This window comes from Gavia stellata, chromosome 15 (genome assembly GCF_030936135.1).
Source record: "Gavia stellata isolate bGavSte3 chromosome 15, bGavSte3.hap2, whole genome shotgun sequence".
NCBI classification, from domain to species: Eukaryota; Metazoa; Chordata; class Aves; order Gaviiformes; family Gaviidae; genus Gavia; species Gavia stellata.
This window is the reverse complement of record NC_082608.1, coordinates 8,835,013-8,854,880: the sequence shown is the minus strand read 5'-3', so window position 1 is coordinate 8,854,880 and position 19,868 is coordinate 8,835,013. Positions and strand designations below refer to the sequence as shown.

General features: G+C 38.8%; 2 protein-coding genes across 6 annotated transcripts in view; one reads left to right on the top strand and one right to left on the bottom strand.

Annotated features, from left to right (window-relative positions):
• The window catches only part of ITFG1 (integrin alpha FG-GAP repeat containing 1), an 87,292-nt gene extending 81,784 nt beyond the window's left edge, over positions 1-5,508 (bottom strand). Inside the window, exons 1-2 of the mRNA XM_059824734.1 lie at positions 5,382-5,508; positions 659-731 (exon numbers count right to left, since the gene is read on the bottom strand). Of these exons, the coding sequence (XP_059680717.1) occupies positions 659-663 (5 nt within the window). The 5' untranslated portion in view covers positions 664-731; positions 5,382-5,508. The remainder of the gene's footprint in view (positions 1-658; positions 732-5,381) is intronic.
• A 314-nt stretch (positions 5,509-5,822) lies between these two features.
• PHKB (phosphorylase kinase regulatory subunit beta) overlaps positions 5,823-19,868 on the top strand; it is an 83,367-nt gene continuing 69,321 nt past the window's right edge. For 3 of the 5 annotated variants that reach the window (XM_059824731.1, XM_059824728.1, XM_059824729.1), the window contains exons 1-3: positions 5,823-5,926; positions 15,050-15,139; positions 17,282-17,420. In XM_059824731.1, coding sequence (XP_059680714.1) covers positions 5,839-5,926; positions 15,050-15,139; positions 17,282-17,420 — 317 coding nt within the window. In that variant the 5' untranslated portion in view covers positions 5,823-5,838. Of the gene's footprint in view, positions 5,927-8,579; positions 8,636-12,988; positions 13,007-15,049; positions 15,140-17,281; positions 17,421-19,868 lie in introns of those variants that run through there. The other 2 variants (XM_059824730.1, XM_009813019.2) reach the window with 2 other exon arrangements.

Below are 19,868 nucleotides of genomic sequence, written 5' to 3'. Positions count from 1 at the left end.
TAAATACACAGATTGTTTTACATTTATTAAAAATCGATGCTTTTTTTAAAGCCACATTTAAACTTCAGAAAGGAACAGATCTCTACACAGAAATACCAGAACACCATTCTCCGTATCTCTTTCCAAACCAGATGATATTGGCTGCATTCCATTAGTAACTACAGCAACTAGAAGAATTTCCCTGAAAACATGTCTTGGGACAGAGACTGATACTACCTGCCAAAAAGACTTAACCTACGATATGGAATGATAGTTTGCTTTACTAGGAAATAAAGTCCTGAAAAAATAAGTCAACTGCAAAAATATTCCAAGATATGGGTATATTTAATGCTAATTAGAGGACAAAAACCCAAACCACAGAAATTCCATATGGGGGTGGGAAATCACACCTGTTAGTTAACAGTATGAATGACAAAACTCATCTCCACAAAGTCTGTCATCTGACCCACAAAATCCAAACAAATCTAAACAAAAATGTCTCAGGAAATTAATCAGGAAACTGGTCAAAGAACTAGAGCTTTAAAGGCAAGCTGAACAACATAGTCAAACATATGACAACAGCACAGACAATTCCAGTCATGTTCCCGCTGACTGCAGAGATGCACTTTCCAGAAAAACGACCACTTACATTGTTTCACCATTGAACATCAATACTTACTTCATTGGTAACTTAACACGGGGCTTAAAGTAGGGTTCCTTTTGGTCAGCCAAAAAGATGATCAACTCATTTCCTGCAAAAGCAAGTAAGACAATGAATAACAGAGGAAGATTGTAAATGGTTTCTATACAAAAACATTTAAGAAGCTATGCCACAAATAGTCATTCCTCACAGTAGCAAAAACTTTGAAAGATTTCCCATACAACTACTGCCTCCTCATTCAAAAGGAAGCAAAAGGAGCACTTCTTCAATACTACCTATAAATCTAATTGCATCTCAAATGAATGCTAATATCAAGAATCTTCTTTGGGACTTAGTGTTAGACTTTCTCTCTGCTATTGTTATCACAGTGCTTAAAATAAAACGTCCTATAACAAGTTAAGAAACATTACATGTGGAAAATTAGTAGGCATCAGTTCCATACAAATAATTAAAGCTTAAGAGCTAACTCAAATTAATTCTTTTAATACTGTCTCTGACACAGTCCCAAGTTGGCTGACAAAAGCACTTTAAGTGAAACTCACAGAAGTAACCTGGTTCCCTGCATCATTTCCTCACTTAGAGGCAATGATACAAGCCACTATAATTTAATTATTTCAGGAAGATCTAAGTAAAAGCCCATATTTTATGTTGCACAAATAACTGAAATTCAGGGAGGAAAAAAAAAATTTTAACCTGAACGATGAAATGTATTTTCAGTCAGTGAACCACAACATGCATGCACTTACTTCTGCAAGTAAAATAATAGTTCACAGCTGAAGAAAAAATACAATTTTTTTTTACTCATCCTTTATTATGTTTGTTTCCTGCATTCTCCAAGAAACTCACCTATAGCATCCACAACTGGAAGAACTAGGTTACCTAACCGAAAATAATTCTACGGCTCCAAACTTCAGCTACGATAGTATATTTCAAGAGCATCATTCTGTGGTAAAGTTCACAGCTGTGAAATAGCGGAATACAAGCTATAATATAACTGCCATAAACGTATTTGCCAAGGAGAACATGCCAACAATGAGTAAATGAAAACAAACCCTTTCAAAATGGATAGGGGCCACTACTGCAGTCCCATCTGGCAAGCTAATAAAGCCTGGGTTGCACTACACATTCACAGATGATGGAAAAGTTGGCACACAGTAAGGTGAAGAAGCCTGCTGGCTGGTTAAGCTTTTGATAATAAAGCTGTGGGTTGACTGCTAAAACTTGTAATTCCGATTTCACACTATAGACTTTCACCTGCCTTTTTATCATCTATGTGGTAAAGTAATGATGATGATGAAGAAGCAAATGTGTTTTTACACATACCAGGTTCCAAGTCAATTATACCACTCAGAAATGAGAATTTATGGTCACTAAAGATAGATTTATGAAGATTTCAGCTCAGTGCTCATCAATAGTCAAAACAAACTGACTACTGGAAATCATTAGAGTAACAGAAAACAAAATCACTATGCCACTACATCAATCCATAGTGCACACATCCTAGATGCTGTTTGCAGTTCTTTTTCTCTCATCTCAAAAAGAATATAGAAGAAAGGAAAAAAGTACATAGGAGGGTGTGAAAAAAGGGAACAGCTTCCATGCAACCAACAACTACGTAGATTAGGTCTTCAGTCTGAACATCCGAGTGAGGATGCCACAGAAGTTTTCAAAATTCCCCGATGACATGCAGAAGGTGAACAGGGAAATGATTACTCACTGCCCTGGACTATTAGGAGAGGCATCAAACACAACTAGAGGGTGGTAGGTTGAACAAGCAAATGGCATGAGCTTCCCCACTTATCCCTGTTTTGTGCATAGACTTACAAAACAGGTAAGTGTATGCACAATTCCATTTATTTGTATACTTCTAGTTTCAAAAATTGACTAAACCCAGGGTCCACTGGTAATTTTGAATTGTTCTTGCAACAAGATACCTCTGGATCTAGCTTACCTCTTATGTTTAGCTAGTTCACACTCTCTTACAAAGCTCTGAGTACAAACTGATTTTTCTTTCATGTATCTTAGCATAGAAAACATAACTCTCATTCAAATAAAGTAATTCAAGATCAGAACAGTAATATAAATCCAGCAAAAGTCACAAAACATCATCCCCATTTCCTTATTAAGGGTCAGGATCATTGGGACTGGGCTTCTTTACCAGATCACTGTTCCTCAAAGCCTAGTATTATCTCCAATGCTCACTTCTTCAGCACTGTTTAGAATTGGCTACTGTTTATTCTACTACTGCTGGTCACAAGTGGTGTTTGCCAGGCACAAGCGGTGTCCCCTGGGGCTCAGTTTTGGGGCTGGTCTTGTTTAATGTATTTACTGACGATCTGGATGAGGGGGTTAAGTGCTCCCTCAGCAAGCTTGCAGACGACACCAAGTTGGGGGGGAGTGTTGATCTGCTCGAGGGTCAGAAGGCTCTGCAGAGGGATCTGGACAGGCTGGATGGATGGGCCCAGGCCAACTGTATGAGGCTCAACAAGGCCAAGTGCCGGGTCCTGCACTTGGGACACAGCAACCCCATGCAACGCTACAGGCTTGGGGACGAGTGGCTGGAAAGCTGCCCTGCAGAAAAGGACCTGGGGGTGTCAGTCGACAGCCGGCTGAATATGAGCCAGCAGTGTGCCCAGGTGGCCAAGAAGGCCAACAGCATCCTGGCTTGTATCAGAAATAGTGTGGCCAGCAGGAGCAGGGAGGTGATCGTGCCCCTGTACTCGGCGCTGGTGAGGCCGCACCTCGAATACTGTGTTCATTTTTGGGCCCCTCACTACAAAAAGGGCATTGAGGTGCTGGAGTGTGTCCAGAGAAGGGCAACGAAGCTGGTGAGGGGTCTGGAGCACAAGTCTGATGAGGAGCGGCTGAGGGAACTGGGGTTGTTCAGTCTGGAGAAGAGGAGGCTGAGTGGGGAGACCATATCGTGCTCTACAACTGAAAGGAGGTTGTGGAGAGGTGGGTGCTGGTGTCTTCTCCCAAGTGACTAGTGACAGGACAAGAGGAAATGGCCTCAAGTTGCGCCAGGGGAAGTTCAGGCTGGATATTAGGAAAAATGTCTTTACTGAGAAAGTGGTGAAACACTGGAATGAGCTGCCCAGGCAGGTGGTGGAGTCACCCTCCCTGGAGGTGTTCAATGAACGTGTGGACGTGGCATTGTGGGACCTGGTTTAGTGGGCATGGTGGTGTTGGGTTGATGGTTGGACTTGATGATCTTACAGGTCTTTTCCAGCCATAGTGATTCTGTGATACTACTTAGAATTCTACTGTTTAGAATTGGCTATTACTTTTTGTTTAGAAGGTATTCCGTAAATTTTCCAAGCTACTTTTTGTCAAGACTTTAATTATGAAAAATAATGTTTTCAACTAGGTTATTTCATGTTGATTTTTACAGAAAGTATCAATTAGGAAAACTATAACAAGTGCCGCTGTGCAGAAGCAAAGAAGAAACCATGAGTGTTGTTTCTAAAACTTTTAACTATTCACATTTTTACACGCATTCATCTGAAAGATAAAGTCAAAATTATAGCTGTTATTACTGACATTCATTTTAAATCTAATCTTTCAGTACATTTTTTCAGTAGATGAGCCAGTGGAGTATTTTCAAGGAGCCATGCATTTAAATATCTCAACTAGATAGGAAATTCACTCATGCTTTACCAAAGCTACTTATAGAAACATTTCTGAGATTGAAGGTATAAAAAAAGGTGAATTTGAGAATAAATTTATTATCTTAATGTGTAGCTTCAAGCAAGTAAAATAATCCAAGATTAACATCCACAAATAACACTAACCATTGATAATAAGCTCTGATTTGGGGTCCCCCCCATATCTGAAGCCTGAACAGAAATTCATGGCAGATGACAGCTCTATGGAACGAATTTATGGAGCCTTCCACTTTAACATGATGTTCAAGGCAAGACATCGTGCAATTTGTCCCCTTTACAACTGTGAAATGTTTATCTCTGTTTCCCAAAATATTGTGAAAGCAGGAGCGAAAAACCAATTTGTGACCATTCACTCTGTAGGACAAAGTCTTTAGATTATTTCATAACCATAAATTCAACTTCAAAGAAAAGTATTTTTTGCCCTATATGAAGCCATCTTTTAGTGCGAGTTGCAAATATCTTTCTCCATACAGAAAACACCTCAGGAGCAAAGCAAATGGCAGTTTTAGCCTTGAAAATAATTTTTTTGTTCGCTACGCTCGCTCTCAGCAGTACTGCAAAGAGACCCGCCCGCCGAGCACTGCGCTTTAGAGGACCAGAGGAGGAAGGAGCAGGAGGCAACCCGCGGAGCCAGAGGAAATCTCGAGTCGGAAGGGGCCCCTCGGGATCATCGCGTCCAACTCCCTGCTCCTCGCAGGACAACTCCCGCCGGCAGAGCCCCTCCCTACCCAGCAAGAACCGAGAAAGCACCTGTCAAACACGCAACCGGCGCCCCTTCAAGAACACGCTCCGCCAAGGGACGCGGCGGCAGGACGGCGCCTCGGAGGCCCGCCGAGGGCTGCCAGCGGGGCGCACCCGGGCGTTTGCAGGCGCCCGCCTGCCCCGGCCCCCCCGCAAGCCTCGGCACGCAACCGGGAACACAGCTCAGCGCCAGGCGCTCCTCACACCGGCAGGGAAAACCCCCAAAGCGCTCCTCGGCGACTCCTGCGACAGCCCCCAGCCGGCTCCGCTCCCGCCCGCCTCCGGACCGACGCCGGTAACGACGGCGGCCCCGCTCCCGCCGCCGGCGCACTCACCGCCTCGCAGCACGAACAGGTCCGTCTGCTTGTCCGAATTGAAGTCGCCGAAGGCCGCTAGGGTCCCGTAGGCCTCTGCGCCGAAGAGCTGGGCGGTGACGTTCTGCAGGGCCCCGCCGGGCCCCGCCAGGGCCGCCAGCAGCAGCAGGCACAGCCCAAGCCCGCGGCGGCAGCCCCCCATCCTGCAGCGGCGCGGCCCAGCTCCCCGCCGCAGCCGCCCCCGCCCGCATCACTTACGGCAGCGCAGGGGTGTGCCCGGCACAACAGCCGGCTCGCTTCCGGGACTGACCCGGCGGCTTTGCGACAACGGCGTGACGGGCCTGCGCGAGTCTCTTTACGGCTGGCGTAGGGAACCAGGCGGAGGTCGCCGCCCGGCTCGTTCGGCTGCGGCGCCGGTGAGACGAGGGCAGCTGTCCCGGCCGGAGCGGAGTGAGGGGAGCGGCGGGTCCCTATCGGGATGGCGGCGGCGGCGGCCCCTGCAGCGGCCCATATGGCTGATGTGAGCTGGAAGATGCTGGAGCTGCGGGCCCGCTCTAAACGTTCAGGTCTGACCTCTTGGCTTGCCCGAGAGGAGCTCCGTGGCTCCCTCTCCTCGCCAGCGCCTCTCCCCTTCTTCACTAACTGCCCCGTTCCCGCTCTCCTCGGCTTCCCTTTGCCCCGCCGCCCTCCCCGAGCTCTTGGCCGACGTCGTCCCTGCGGCTGTTTTCGCCCCCCCCGCGGCTCGGCCCGTCGCTCACCGCCGGCCCCGCCGCGGCCCTGCCCCTGGGCGCTCCCCTGCGGGGGGGCTTTTCCCGCTCCCCGCCTCTGGCAGCGCGGCGGGTACGGCTGCAGTCCCTCGGCGGGGGCTGTGAAGGGCAGTCTGGTTTCCTGCTGGCGCAGGACCCTAGTGCGGTGCCCTAAAATGGGTGCCCTTGGCGAGGCAGGGTTTCAGATGATTTACAGGTGTCCCTTGCCAGCAGGGTTGTCAAGGCAGTAGTGCTGCAGTTTTTTAAAGCTGTCGAACACATGAAGTATTTTAAAATTGCAGGCACTTAGACAAAAGTACCAGCTTTTGCCAGGTTTCCCTCGGATAAAGGTAATTTCTTGTAACATGAGAATTTCTTGTTCTGAACTTGGACTTCGTGGCAGCTACATTCTGGCCTAAATGAAAGGATGGTTACCGAGTTGGCTAGAATTTCCAAAGTTCAAAAAACCCGGGTTTTTTCCCTTATTTTTGAAATAAAGTACAGTCTTAGTCAGGCTTTAATTGTTAAAAGTTCTAAATGGAAGCAGTTTTCCATATGATCCCTGTGGTTTTTATTTATTTCTCATACGTGCTTGTAAAACTCAATCATTATTTCCTTATTTGCATATTTGATTAGTTCTATTGTGGTAATGGCTGATCAGACAGTGTGAAAAGAAAACGGGGCTTTATGAGGGCTCTCACAAAGAAAATTGATTGATTAAAGACTGCTCTGATTCACATGGCTTTAAAAATTCTACTTATGTATAGTACTAATTTGCAAAATACCGTTATTAAGACTACCCAGTAAATGAGTTGTTACTTTGTGGCCAATTTGATTATGCAGTACTGTTATCTGAAAACTGATTTACAAACATAGCCATAAAGGTCCACAAAATAAAGTGGAACCTGCGTGTTTGGAGTATGTGAATCCTGGGTCACGAGGCAGCACACTAACTTTGGGATTCCCATGCAGGTTCAGGCCCTGTGACTGCTGAAGGCATTTGGATGATTTTAAATGCTTGAGTTTTTCTTAACTGCTACTGCCTTCTACTTTTTTGTTAAGCATATAAGAAAGTGTCTTCTGTGATAATGACAGATTATTATTGTAGGTAATTTCCTTCTTTTCCTGTTCGTAGAGATTTTGTGATTTATACAGTAACTGAAGGAATTTATTTACTGAAGAAATAAAGAGGATTTTAGTTGAAATGCTTTTCTGACAAAAGAGCTGATTTAAAAATCAAATTTTAGATATAATCTTTCAGGTAACATTCTTATCTAAAAATGAAAATCATGTTCTTGTTTCTCAAATTTACTCCTGCATCTTTATAAGTAAGTTGAAATTTGGATAACTTCAGAGCTTTTATTCTTCCTTTCTGGCACTGTCAGAAAGAGGCATGGTAGGTATAGTCATTCAAAGTGGCTGAAACTCCCTCATACTCTTCTGAATTGGCTGAGGTCTATGCTCAAGAGTCCCAGTTTACAAACAGCACTGTTTGTTTCAAGGGTTTTTTTAGTATGATGCTTGGAGTAAGATACAGTAAACGTGGAGTATAGACACATGTGCATGAAATGCATGAGTGATTCATGTTTTATAGCCGACAGCAAAGTATCATTTAACACCCTATCCTGTAGGAGGTAATCCGTATCTTCATGTTTATGTATATTAAAGTATCAATTACATTTTTGCCAGTAAACCCAGATTTTATTGAGAATTTTTTCTTTCCCTTCCTTGAGCAATAAAATACTGTTTCATTCATTGCTACTGTGATAATTAACAGTTAGGAGCAGATTATAAAGATCTTCAGTAGTTGGCCAGTCTGCAACCCCTGAACTTTTGGTTACTTTAAAAAACACTAACTTCTTTAAAGATTTGGAAAAACTTGTCATCGTAGTTAAAAACAGTATTTTCTTATTTTATGTTCCAAACCGGAAGATGTTGTACTTCAAATAACTGAAATATTCAGTACCATAAGCAATATATATGACTGCAAGAAACATCCTAGTGTAAATTCCACATGGGATAAAAGCAGCACTATGCATAAGTAGGATTTTAGCTCCCCGTGCTTACTATGACTTAACACTTTTATATCCAGTAGTTAAATCAGTGCTTTTATTTAGTCCTGAAATATATCAAATAGACTTTATTTAGCACCTTTTGATGTTAATAGCAAATTTCCTATAGAATAACAAAGCTTCTGTCTAATGTCCAAAAGATGGACTTTGTGTAGACTGTGTCATTTTACTCAGATAAGTTTTATGGAAGTAAAAGCAAAATGAAACCCATTTTTAGAGTAGAAGAGGGAAACATAAAATGTAATGAAACTTTACTACCCTTTGTGCTGTGCACTCTGTCATAACTCCACTAACGTTGCTTTCACTTAATTTAATGCTGGTTGCCTTTAACATTTACTAAACAATTTTGAAAATTGCTGTAGCTTAGCCTGAGACGTTTGTGATTAGCTGCACCAATTTGAAATGGCCAGTTTGGATGATGACAGAACCTCTTCTGCGCATGCTTTTTTAAAATTTGGTAAGTGTGCAGTTCTGTGTTTTGTTTTTGTTTGTGGCTATTTAACTCAACAAAAAATAATTGTGTGTTTTGTGTTTCATGGAGTGTTTTGTGCTAGCATTTTTTTAGCGCTGTACAGTAGAACTTAAAAATTTGAGCTCTTTCAGTGAAAATATCTGAAAATTGGAATCTACTTAGATTGAAATCTACTGTTCAGATCTTCCTATTTTATTTGTGTTTTGTGTTCTTCTAAGTATCTCTGTGTAACAATCTCTGAACTGAAATTTCTCTCTTAAGATGATGGTCATGTGAAAGGTGCACTAAGAATGGCGTTTAGATTTAACTCCTAAAAAAACCCAACGTGACTGGTTTAGAGAAAAGAAGTAAAATTTCCAGTAAGTCAGTCATTGTTCCAAAGCTTGACTTTTGGAAAATGAATTGAAGCAAAATAAAGCCCCCTGGCATAGCTGCTCTTTAGAAGCTAGAATATATGAAGGTGTCAAGACCATTACTGTTTTAGCTCAATATATTTTTGAAAAGAGTTTGACTGGAAACAATGTGTCCACATGTGAAGCTAGCTGATCGGGGGAGAACTGTAGAGGTCTCTTGTTTAGTCTGTGTGGAAACACAGAAGCTGTACAAGTGCTAGTGAGAGTAACCAAGTAAAAGGATTTCAGCTGTCTCTTGCCACAACCGTGTCACTTGAACTACCCTGCCCTGCCTGTGGCATTTCTGTTTTGCCTCCCTGAATGTCAAAGGACATGTGAAGTCCTTACATGGCATTGTAATAAAAAAAATTACTCTTTCCTAATTATTATATTGATACTTGATGTTTCTGTTGTGATGATGCAAAATAAACATTTTTAGTAGTTTTAAGAGCTAGTGTTTTGAGTTCTCAGAAATGGCAATGACTGCCTTGAATATCCTGAATGGTTTCCTGACTTGTTTGTAGCATTTACAAGGCTTGTGTGGCAGACTTTGGCATTTTGGTGTATTTTGGTTACATGAAGCTCCTGTGTACTGGCATGACGGTCAATGTTTTATTTCTGGTGTTCAGTAACTTCTGTGTGTTGTTAGTTACTGTAAATCCTGAAATCGGTGATTTCCATTAAGTATAATGTACCGTAGAGAGAAATCACTTCAGATGATTAGGAAACAGAGAAAGGACAAAATGAATTGGTATGTATTTTTTCTTTTTCCATGAAATTCTTTCTTTTTCCATGTTTCCATTCTTTTCTTTTTCCATGAAATTCTAGTTGAATTAGATGCACAGTCTAACACATGATTTTTCTTGATAAATGATAGTTGAAAAGTTTTGTCACTTTAAAACTATTTGAATGAAACTATTACAAGTCATGACTATTACAAGTCATGAGTATTACTAGTCATTTTTACCTGTGTTATTATCATCACTCAACCCAGGGAACACTTTGTACCTTGTGTTTACTCCTAATGTTTATTCAGATAGAGGAATACCTTAATACCTTTTTCTTCTTCCGCCCCCATCCCCTCTCCTGGGATTTTCTTCCCATGTTTTCATTGAATTGTAGAACAGTTTGGTTTGGAAGGGATGTTAGGAGGTCATCTACTCCATCCTCTTGCTCAAAGCAGAGTCAGCTATGAGATCATAGTTTCTTCCTGTATGTAGTGATTAAAAATCCACACCAGCAACAGCAGAGTTGGTACATGTTAAGTTCCTGGAATCAGAGTTCAGATATTTACATACGTGAGAAGTTAATTTTCCTTCTAGTGGAAGTGCTTCTGAAAATTATTTTCTGATATCACCTTGCTCAACTACATGGGTTTGGACTTAAAACCAGATGTATTTCATGGCAGAAAACTATTAGAATAAACTGGGTTGTATCCAACAGTGTTTCTCTCCAGTACTGTATTAAGTCTAAGCTCAGGAGAGATTGCAGAAGTCTCGAGGGAAAGGAAATGTGATGTTGGGAGGATATGATTTCTTCATAGGATATAATTTCTTAAACTTTGCTGTGTGAAGAAATAAAATCCTCTTTGGTCCCAATGACTTCTGTGATGTGAAGATGTTATTGCCCATACTAATATTGGGTAATGAAAGTTCCTGTGATCTGAGATCCAGAACTTGTTCATGTCTCAAGTGTTAGATTACATCCAGGACTAGTGTCACATTCAAGGGCTGTGGTCAGATTTTATTCTTCTAAAATCTAGAAAGAAATCTGGTATTCTCAGCTTTTTTTTTTTTTTGTTTGGTCTGTGCTGATATAATTATGCAAGTAAACATTTTCTTTTGTTCTTCTGGCATGTGAGATGTTGGAAATAAAATTCTTGCCATGTTGCTTCCATGTGTTTGTGATTAAACTTAAGGGGGGAATGTTTGGTTGTTTGGGTTTTTTTAAAATTCTGTACTTTGAAAAATTTGAATAATCAATCCTTGTTGAAATATGCAAATCTTTAGCCATAGACTAGGTCCAGAATTCCATTCTGATGCCTGTTTTTCTTTAATAGCTGCAATTGCTGCCATCTTCAAGGGTGTGTGGGTGTTCAAAGCTTCTGTATGTACGAATTTGGGAGCAGGGTTTCAAAATGTTGGCCATAGTTTTTAGATCTAAACATCTAGGCAGTTTATAGCTTTTCCCTGAAGAGCAGTTAATGCTAATCTCAAGTATAACTGGAATAAAAATGAAGTGGATGGGAAAGAACTTTAACAGCAGGATGACATAATATTTTCAGCCTCCAGAGGTTGTATATACATAAGTATTTACACTGCTAATAGCTTACCTCGGAGAACTTCCCTGATTTCCTTCAGTTTTGTATTCTGCTTAAAAGAGATAATTAAATTGTAATTTTTTCCTGGAATTGTTGTACATTTGAGTTTCATCTGCTGGATAATGTTTTCTTATTGTTTCCATGTCTTAGCTAAGTCAGAAATATCTTGTCTGTTTATTAGTTTAGTTCTACACTCGTAATTGGTGTCTCTGTTAATCAGTTATTGGGCTGTTTCAGATTTCTTCCTATTCTCTAATACTTTGAAAGGAAATGACTATCCTTTTTAGTAATTCTTCAACTTGAAGAACAGTGAAATTGTATTACTTTGGAACCTGTAAGTGGTAGAAAATGAAAGGGGATTAATTTTTGATTCAAAATATGGATGTAGTGTATTTAGTCAGTGTAATATCTGAAGGCCAACAGGGATTTAATTGGACTTGGGATAAGGATTTTGAGTCTTCTCTTACCAGACATTAAATATGTTAATGCAGGAAGCAACACTTTGATTTCCTATCTCTTTGGTTTTTTAGTGATTTTTGAAGTAGTTACTGACTTGCAGCAATCTAATTCTGATGAAAGGAAGTAATGGTCGTACTTCATTCTTTGTGAAAGAAAATCTGAACTACTCTGTACCCTACTTAAATTTTGTATAGGGTTGTTACACCGGTATACAGCTGAAGAAATACTAAATCAACAAAATACTTTAGGTAAATAAGTAGGTATGCTAGGAAGGAATGAAAAAAAAAAAAACACCCCACACTGTATGGTTACAATGAAATGAGATATTTATGAAAAATAGTATTTGAAATGAATGTCCTCATTCTGTTTCTTCTGAATGCTAATGTACAAACTGAGAACTCAAGGGTACTATTTGCGTATGCCATTCTCCTACGTTTAAGTGTTGCAGAGTCTTGCTGCTGTAATTTTTTTCAGTTTAAAAACCTATTTTAAATGTGTAATTGAAAATATCTTTCTATGGCAGCTTTTTGTCTTGCTGAAATGAACTATTAAATAGATTTTGGAAAGGAGTATAGATGGGCTTTTTTTAGCTATCCTAAAAATAGCTTCCACTGGGTTATGGTCTCACTACAAAACCACATGGAAGGAGCAGCTAGCTTCATGTTTGTCCTGTCTGTTTCTTGCTTTTGATTACGTTATGATACTAATGAAACATAATTTACCACAGGATTTGTCCAGCAGAATGCTGTAGACACCCAAGCAAAACATAAACTATATAGATGCTAATGAGGAATTACTGAAAACTTTGGAAAACTTTGATTTTGAGTGTTCCTTTAAACAAGTTCTCCTACTTGTGGTTAGGAGTACTTTCAAGGAATAGTTTCAAGGCATAAAACCTTATTTTTTGTCAATTTTCTTGAACTTTGAATTAATTTTGCCTTTTTGTTCCATGAATGGTCTACTCTGGCTGTTTTAATTTATTTCTGCTAGTAAAGTTTCAAACATCTAAAAGAATATAATTTGTAGATGGTGGAGCTTTGACATTTCCGTGCTCTTTATTCTGTTCAATCTTCTTTCTGCACAAAGTTGAAATCTTTGAATGCTCTGAAATAGGAGAATATGCTTTTTGTTCATGATAACTTTATTTTGTTTCTCTGATGGCCACAGAGGGTCACAGATTGTCTGGTAAGTATGTAAATTAGAACAATTTTATTTTAGAAACTTTTGACTTGTCTGTATAAGTGTGTGTGCCTGTGAATACTCAATTGTTTTTCATGGTGCAGTATTGGGGTTAACAATCTGCAAGAAACAGACGTTCTGAACCTTTTTCACACACAAAGGACAGTGTACTATGTATGTGTTATACAGTGAACAAATCTAAGAGTAAGAATCTTTATTTTGCCTTTGAAAATCTAGTAAGTAAGTATCTTATAAATTTGCTACTTTTTATGCAATAAGTAACTTACTGAAGATCTTTTCCTATGCATATTCTGTCCTATTTTCAGTGAATCACCTTATAAAATTACAGTTACTGCAGGTCACTGTATTGTGTGCTTTTGCAAGATAACTGAATTAATAGTATAACAATGTAAATTGCAAGTTTTCTAACTGACAGGGATTCCTAGGCAAAAAGAAGTGGAAAAAATAAAATTGCTTTGGAAAATGGATTTAAATTGGGTTCAGAATGTTGTTTTTTAAACAGAAGATACAAAAGGTGTGATATATTACAAGTTTTTCTTTTCCATTACAGAACCACTTCATTTCTTTTAGCTTTGTTTTTTTAGGCAACTAAAATAAATGGGGCTCTCTGTGCTTCCCTCTCAGGCCCTTTCCCCACATGCATGTGGTGTTCGTACCTTAACCTCTCCCGATGAGGAAAGACAAGGCTGTAGGGGAAGCTCAGATGTGTTGTTACGCATTGCCAGAGAGTCCACGCACAACAGACCCACAGGATTCTGCTCAAGGAGGGGTGGATTTATTCTTTTTAAAACTACTGCAATGGCAAAGCAAAAGTAATGCTAATTTGGGGGGTGGGGTTTGAGTTCCTGAGGGGCAGGAAACATTTTCCAACCTCCCCACCACAGGACTTGCTTAATAAAGCCTCTGTCACCACTCCACACAAATTAATTTCATTTAGATGAGAGTCCTGTATATGGACAATCTCCTGTCTGATGCTTGGATATGTGCTGGGAGTGCAAAAGAGGCGACTTGAATAGGAGCACTCTGCTGCATCCTGCCAGAACTGCTTGGCTGGCTGGGCTTCCCTGGCAGTTCATTTCTCTGAGCTTTTCAGAAGGACAGCATGCAGCCCGGAAAGGGGAAGGTCTCATTCTTCCTGTTACCAAATGGCTCTGAGGGAGATCTTGCCATCCAGAACACTGAATAAAGCCAAAGTGATATATGGAAGGAGAGCAGTATGTTACTCTTAAACTAGAATTTCAAAATGGTTTACCCCAGTAATTTTTAAGAAATCGTGTCTTTCTGGCAGGTAGCTCATTTCAGCTATCAGGCAAATGGCCTTTTCGGGTGCAAATAGGGAAGCAGTCAGTATGTGGGACACTGAGAAGGAAAGATGTGGATTTGATAGCATTGTATTACTCTGGAATATAGATAATTTGGGGGCTTTATCTGTTGGATAGGTTGTTTAAGCTTTGGTAGTATGTGAGAACAAGCTAACCCTTTTTTTGATTCAAGACGTGAAATCAGCTGGGCTTATTGTGGTGGGTGAAAACAAGGTTAGGATAGGTAAAACATTAATAGTGTTTTACATGTTCACCATTTTAGAAGGCAAGTAAGGAACTAAGAGTTAAATTTGGGCTACTTTTGTCCCTCTTCCTTCTGTTTTCCTACATATCTTTAGGAATTCTGTCTGTAGCATACTTAACTTGCAAGAAAATGTTCCTAGAAAATTCTTAACATTTAATAGGCTGTCTTAAATAATGAAACCATAAATTTATGTAGCATTTGCTGTAGCTGAATATTTACAAGGCATTGGAGATCCAGATGGAGGTCTTGTTTGTGTGGACAGGTATTGTAGAAAAAATGTGTATAGAAATCTATTCTCTGAGATTACAGAAATTACAGCTTTTTTTGTTTGAATTGAAATTTGATAAATTGTGCTTTGCTATAACAAACATGAAAAAAATCATATTGCAGTAATTTTTAGCAATAGTTGAATTATGAACCTAATTCTGATCTTGATTTTGTTTTTTATCTTCTTTTTTTTAGGTTCAATTTATGAGCCACTTAAAAGTATTAACCTTCCAAAACCAGAAGGGGCAAGTCTGTGGGACAAATTAGATCATTATTACAGAATTGGTAAGTTAATAATTGTTCCTACCATGAAAGATTTTCAGTGTAACTTACTAAAATCTTTACAGTTATGGTTATGACAGTAATTAGCTTTGTCTTAAATAATATCTGCAGTCTTCAATAAGGATTTTTATTTTCTGAGAGGTAAAGGGTTCTGTCATTACAATTCCTCATAAGATTCCTGTGATCATATAATGCACGTATTTGGATATTTCATACGTTGCTTGAAAAATCATGACCTGTAATAGTGTTCAGAGTTATCACCTGCATTTGTCAAATGGTAGAATAGATTCTGAGTTGCACCTGATGGTCTTTGATGGGGAGGGGTAAAGGTAATCTGCTGACAGTTTTTGATGCTTGAACTAACCCAGATATGAATTGGAATTGATATTTACATGTTAAATATCATTGCTACATTATTACTACTTGAGAATAGTTTCCTAAATTTATGCTAGGAGTTTGAAAGTTGCAAAAACTGGAGGGCTGAATTACACTTCTTGCTGAAAATGAAAATCTATATTGGAAATCCAGTACAGATGTAAGACTGAATTTAGAATTATTTTGGATAAAGTGGTAGCCTAGTATTGTGGCATTAGCCAGATATAGCTGAGGAAACGTCTAAATGGAAAAAACCTAACCTGTAGTACTTTGAACATTTTGACAGGTGATCAGTGAGAAGTTAATTTTTGTTACCAATGGTGCCATGATGTATTTTTGTGCCGGAATTTTTTTCTGCTAGCTAGCTTATTTTAAGCCAACTTTAGCGTTTTTCTTTTCATTAAGAGATCATTTTAAGCCAAAAACATACATGTTAAAGAAGCAATGGTTTGGTTTGAGTGTTGGGGGGTTTGTCTTACAATAAAGTCCTGCCTGTATTCTAAAATGAAGTTTTTTTAATGGCTGTGCAATTGACTGTTTAAAGTTTTAGTCAGGCAAGGGTATAGAATAGTGAACAATTTTTCCATCATTCTAAAAATGTGGGATGAGACTCCCTTCATTGAAATTGCCTTCTGAAGTGAAATCTGTGAGTTGTGCCTGGTCTATCTGTAGATGCATTGCTTTTATCTTTCTCACAGAGGAGATGACTGTTCAATTTACTTCTAATGCTTGGCAGCAGCAAATCTGTGGTGGTGCTTACTATTTATCTGCGGGCACTTATGTTGCAAGCAGTCTGCTGCCTCAGTAAAAATTTAGTATTGGATTTATACTTCATTTTAGAATAATTTATACTGACTTTTTCAGGTAACATTTTATCAAAGTTCTTGTTACAAGGTATTAAGTCACTGAAGAATATAATGCAAAAAGCCATAAAACCCTGTAATTTTAATTAAAATACTTAATTTCTAATACATAGGCAATAAAGAGGCTTTTTTTAAGATGATGCTTGATAACGTCCTGGAAAAAAATTGCTTTCTTGTCTTATAATGGACAGGTTATTGTTAGAAGGGTCGTGTCCAAGGACATTAAGCCCAGCTTCAATCTTGTAGCGTGCCGGTTATTATACAATTTGAGGAAAACAATTCACAAATGCAAACTATTGAAGTACAAAAAGAAAGAAAGTAATATTTAATATTTTTTTCTAATTCAGTTTTGACAATTTCAAAATTCCTGTCTTGTTCTATTTTTATGTCAAGGTACTGAGTTAAATAACTGTAGTTGTCCTTTCTCCTTTCTTACTTATTCCTTTCCTTTTTTAAAAATATTGATACAGTCATCCGGCCTAAGTTAAAAATTTAATTTTTATGAATGTAGAGTTCCGCAGAGTTAAACTATTTAAATTATTTGGGAGGGCAGTTGACATACTGTAGCGTCCCGTGTCCCCCCTGCCCCGCCTTTTCTTTTTTCATAAATGGGAAATTGCTGGGTTGCATTGTAGAGATTCTGTACGGAGTGGGTTGTACAAGAACAGAGCCATATAAATAGTTTTGAATACGGATTTTTTTGTAAAAAGGTCTAATTTGACTGAAAAAACAATGTGACAAATGTTTTTTGTGTGTGTCTTTCTCCTTACCTTTCTTTCTCTTCTGTTTTATGTTGTGCATGCTCTAACAGGTTGTTCACATCTTGATTTATTCCTGAAAATATATGTAGAAACTGGAAGAAACGTAAATGCTGTTAATACCATTTTTTCTTGTTTCCTTTTTCCAGTGAAGTCAACGTTGCTGCTTCATCAAAGCCCAACCACAGGTCTGTTTCCTACAAAGACATATGGGGATAACCGAAAGGCAAAAGTACACGACAGTCTTTACTGTGCTGCATGTGCCTGGGCATTAGCCCTTGCTTACAGGTTAATAACTTCTAAACTTACATCTCTGCCATGTTACATTCTTTCTGTTACACAGTTCCCCGGAAAGTTTTAAAAGATGAAGCTTTATCAGAAATAGCTTTGTAAACCCATAGAGATGGTACATGTTTCCAAATCGCAATAAAAATATTTATGTAGCTACTAGGTTAAAACATGTCACTCTACTTTTGATAAATAAACATGTTTTCATATAATTTACCTGCTACCAGTATTCTGAAACAGAGGGATTAATGCATGCTATTAACAATAAAGGTTATTGTGGCAAACTGTACTCAAGGAATACTGCTCATTTTAAATGTAGTAGGAGAGTTCAGAGCAGAAATAGGCTCGTTGCAGGTAGTAACAGTTCGGGTACTCATAGGAGGCTGAATCCTTGAATGCTGAGAAATGTATATTTGGGAAATAATAGTGACTACCATCCTCGCCAGGTACAAAGGCTGGGCAGTCTCAGTTGTTAGCTCTCCTTATTTTCTGTTTCTTCTGTTTCCACTGTTGACTCATTAGAGAAGTAGGTTAGGAATTCGTGTGGTGTAGTATGACCTTAAAAACTGTGGGAGAGTTAACTCCCATAATATTGTATTCGTAATTCCCTCTCCTTTAGGTCAAGTAACTATGGAAACTGCTTTCTGAGATTTACTATTCCTTGTTTCCAGCCTTGCTATCCCAGCCACCCAGGAAAACACAGGCAGAGATGATGATGATAACTCAAATGCAGTGTTTTTAAGAAAGATGATGGTGTGCAGATGTTGAATAATTTACTCTTTTTACTAATCAACTTCTTGTATTGATGTAGTGATAATATTATTGGATGAAATTCTAGTATATTTTACAGAAGAAGGGCCAGAAATAATATGAGGAGCTACTCTTGAAGTAAAGATCATCTACTTACCAGATAAAAAGTTTTGAGTTTCTTCTTTGTCTCCATTTATTGCTTTAGATTCTAAACCTCTGACACCAATCTGAAAAAAAGTTATTAAAATTGTCTTCCAGCAAATGTTGTTAGAAAATGATGCTTTTTGAAAGAGGAAACATACAGAGATCTGTGTTTACTTCTGGAAATGTCATGCCTGAGATCTAATGGGTTTCAAAATTTTGAGAAGCTAGCAAAAATTATAAGGAAATTAACATTCAGAATGTGTACTTATTACTTTCATGTCTTACGTTGAAGTCTTTGCATCTTTCTTTTAATTCCTCTTTCTGTTGGTGAAATAAAAGCATTTGAAAACAAACAAAAACATTAGAAGGAAGAATGAAAGGGGAAGGGGTGATTAGTTTTAAATTTTCAGCAACTCATAGAAGAGAGCATGGCATAATGTTGCCCAAGTTATTCAGTCTTTAATTTCTGGTACGTAGAATCATAGAAGATATATGAAATTTTTTGCAGGTCGAAGGAAGGGCAAAGTGGCAAGATAAATAGTTTGTGTTACTTCCAGTTTTGCTCAGAACAGGGTCCTGAACTTCAGGTGCTGTGGAATGAATTTTCTTTGATGGGCAAAGGTTGATGATTGAAGTTAAATGAATGGCTAAAATCTGAAATTACTCAAGATACAAGACTCATGTGGAAGGCTGCGTTATCTACCAAATGTAGATTACCGTGCTTGACTCATGCCAGTGCTACTGTTCACTTTCATAAAAGCTAAATTTCTTGAGAGCATGTTAAGAAGACAAACACTGCTGTTGTGAATAGAGGAAAAATGTTGTAACATGAAAACTTCAGAGCTTTTACACGTGCTTCTTTGGATTTATGATAAAGTTGAGAATAAATCGTACTGCTTAAAAAATTTTTAACCTATTAATTTTGCATTATCTGGTTTTATTCCTTGGGGGGTTGCTTTCCCCCCCTTGTTTCAACTTTGTAAGTGAAAGTAAGTACATTTCTTATTTCTAAGGTTATTATTTAAATAGCATGATTTCTGGATGTGTATGATTTTTGAAGTCATCACTACCTTCCTAATTTTCAGTGTAAGTAGCAGAACCTTGGCATCCACTACTAATGTGTTAAATATGGTGGAAAAGGATATGTTTTGTTTGCAGTGTAGTTATCATCCACTTAGCTGTAATCAAATTACTAACAGCTATAAAATGGACTGAGAAATAGCAGTGAGCATATTACCCTGTTTTGCATACTTCTATCAGAGACATGTTGTTGTAAATTACAAATATGTAAGAAAACATTATTTTCACCCTGAAAGACTCAATCAAAAATTGAGAACTGGAACAGACAGAACACATGAATGCAATGATCAAGGTTGTTTACACGCAATGCATTTCTTCTAGTTAAAATAACTTGGGATTTGGCATTGTTTTTAATATACATATAGTAATATAGTAATTGTGAGTGTTGTTTGATTTCATGGTATAAAAACACTATGGTATCTTAAAACACATTTCTGGACATTCAGAGTAGTTAACTTTCAGACTCTTGTATGC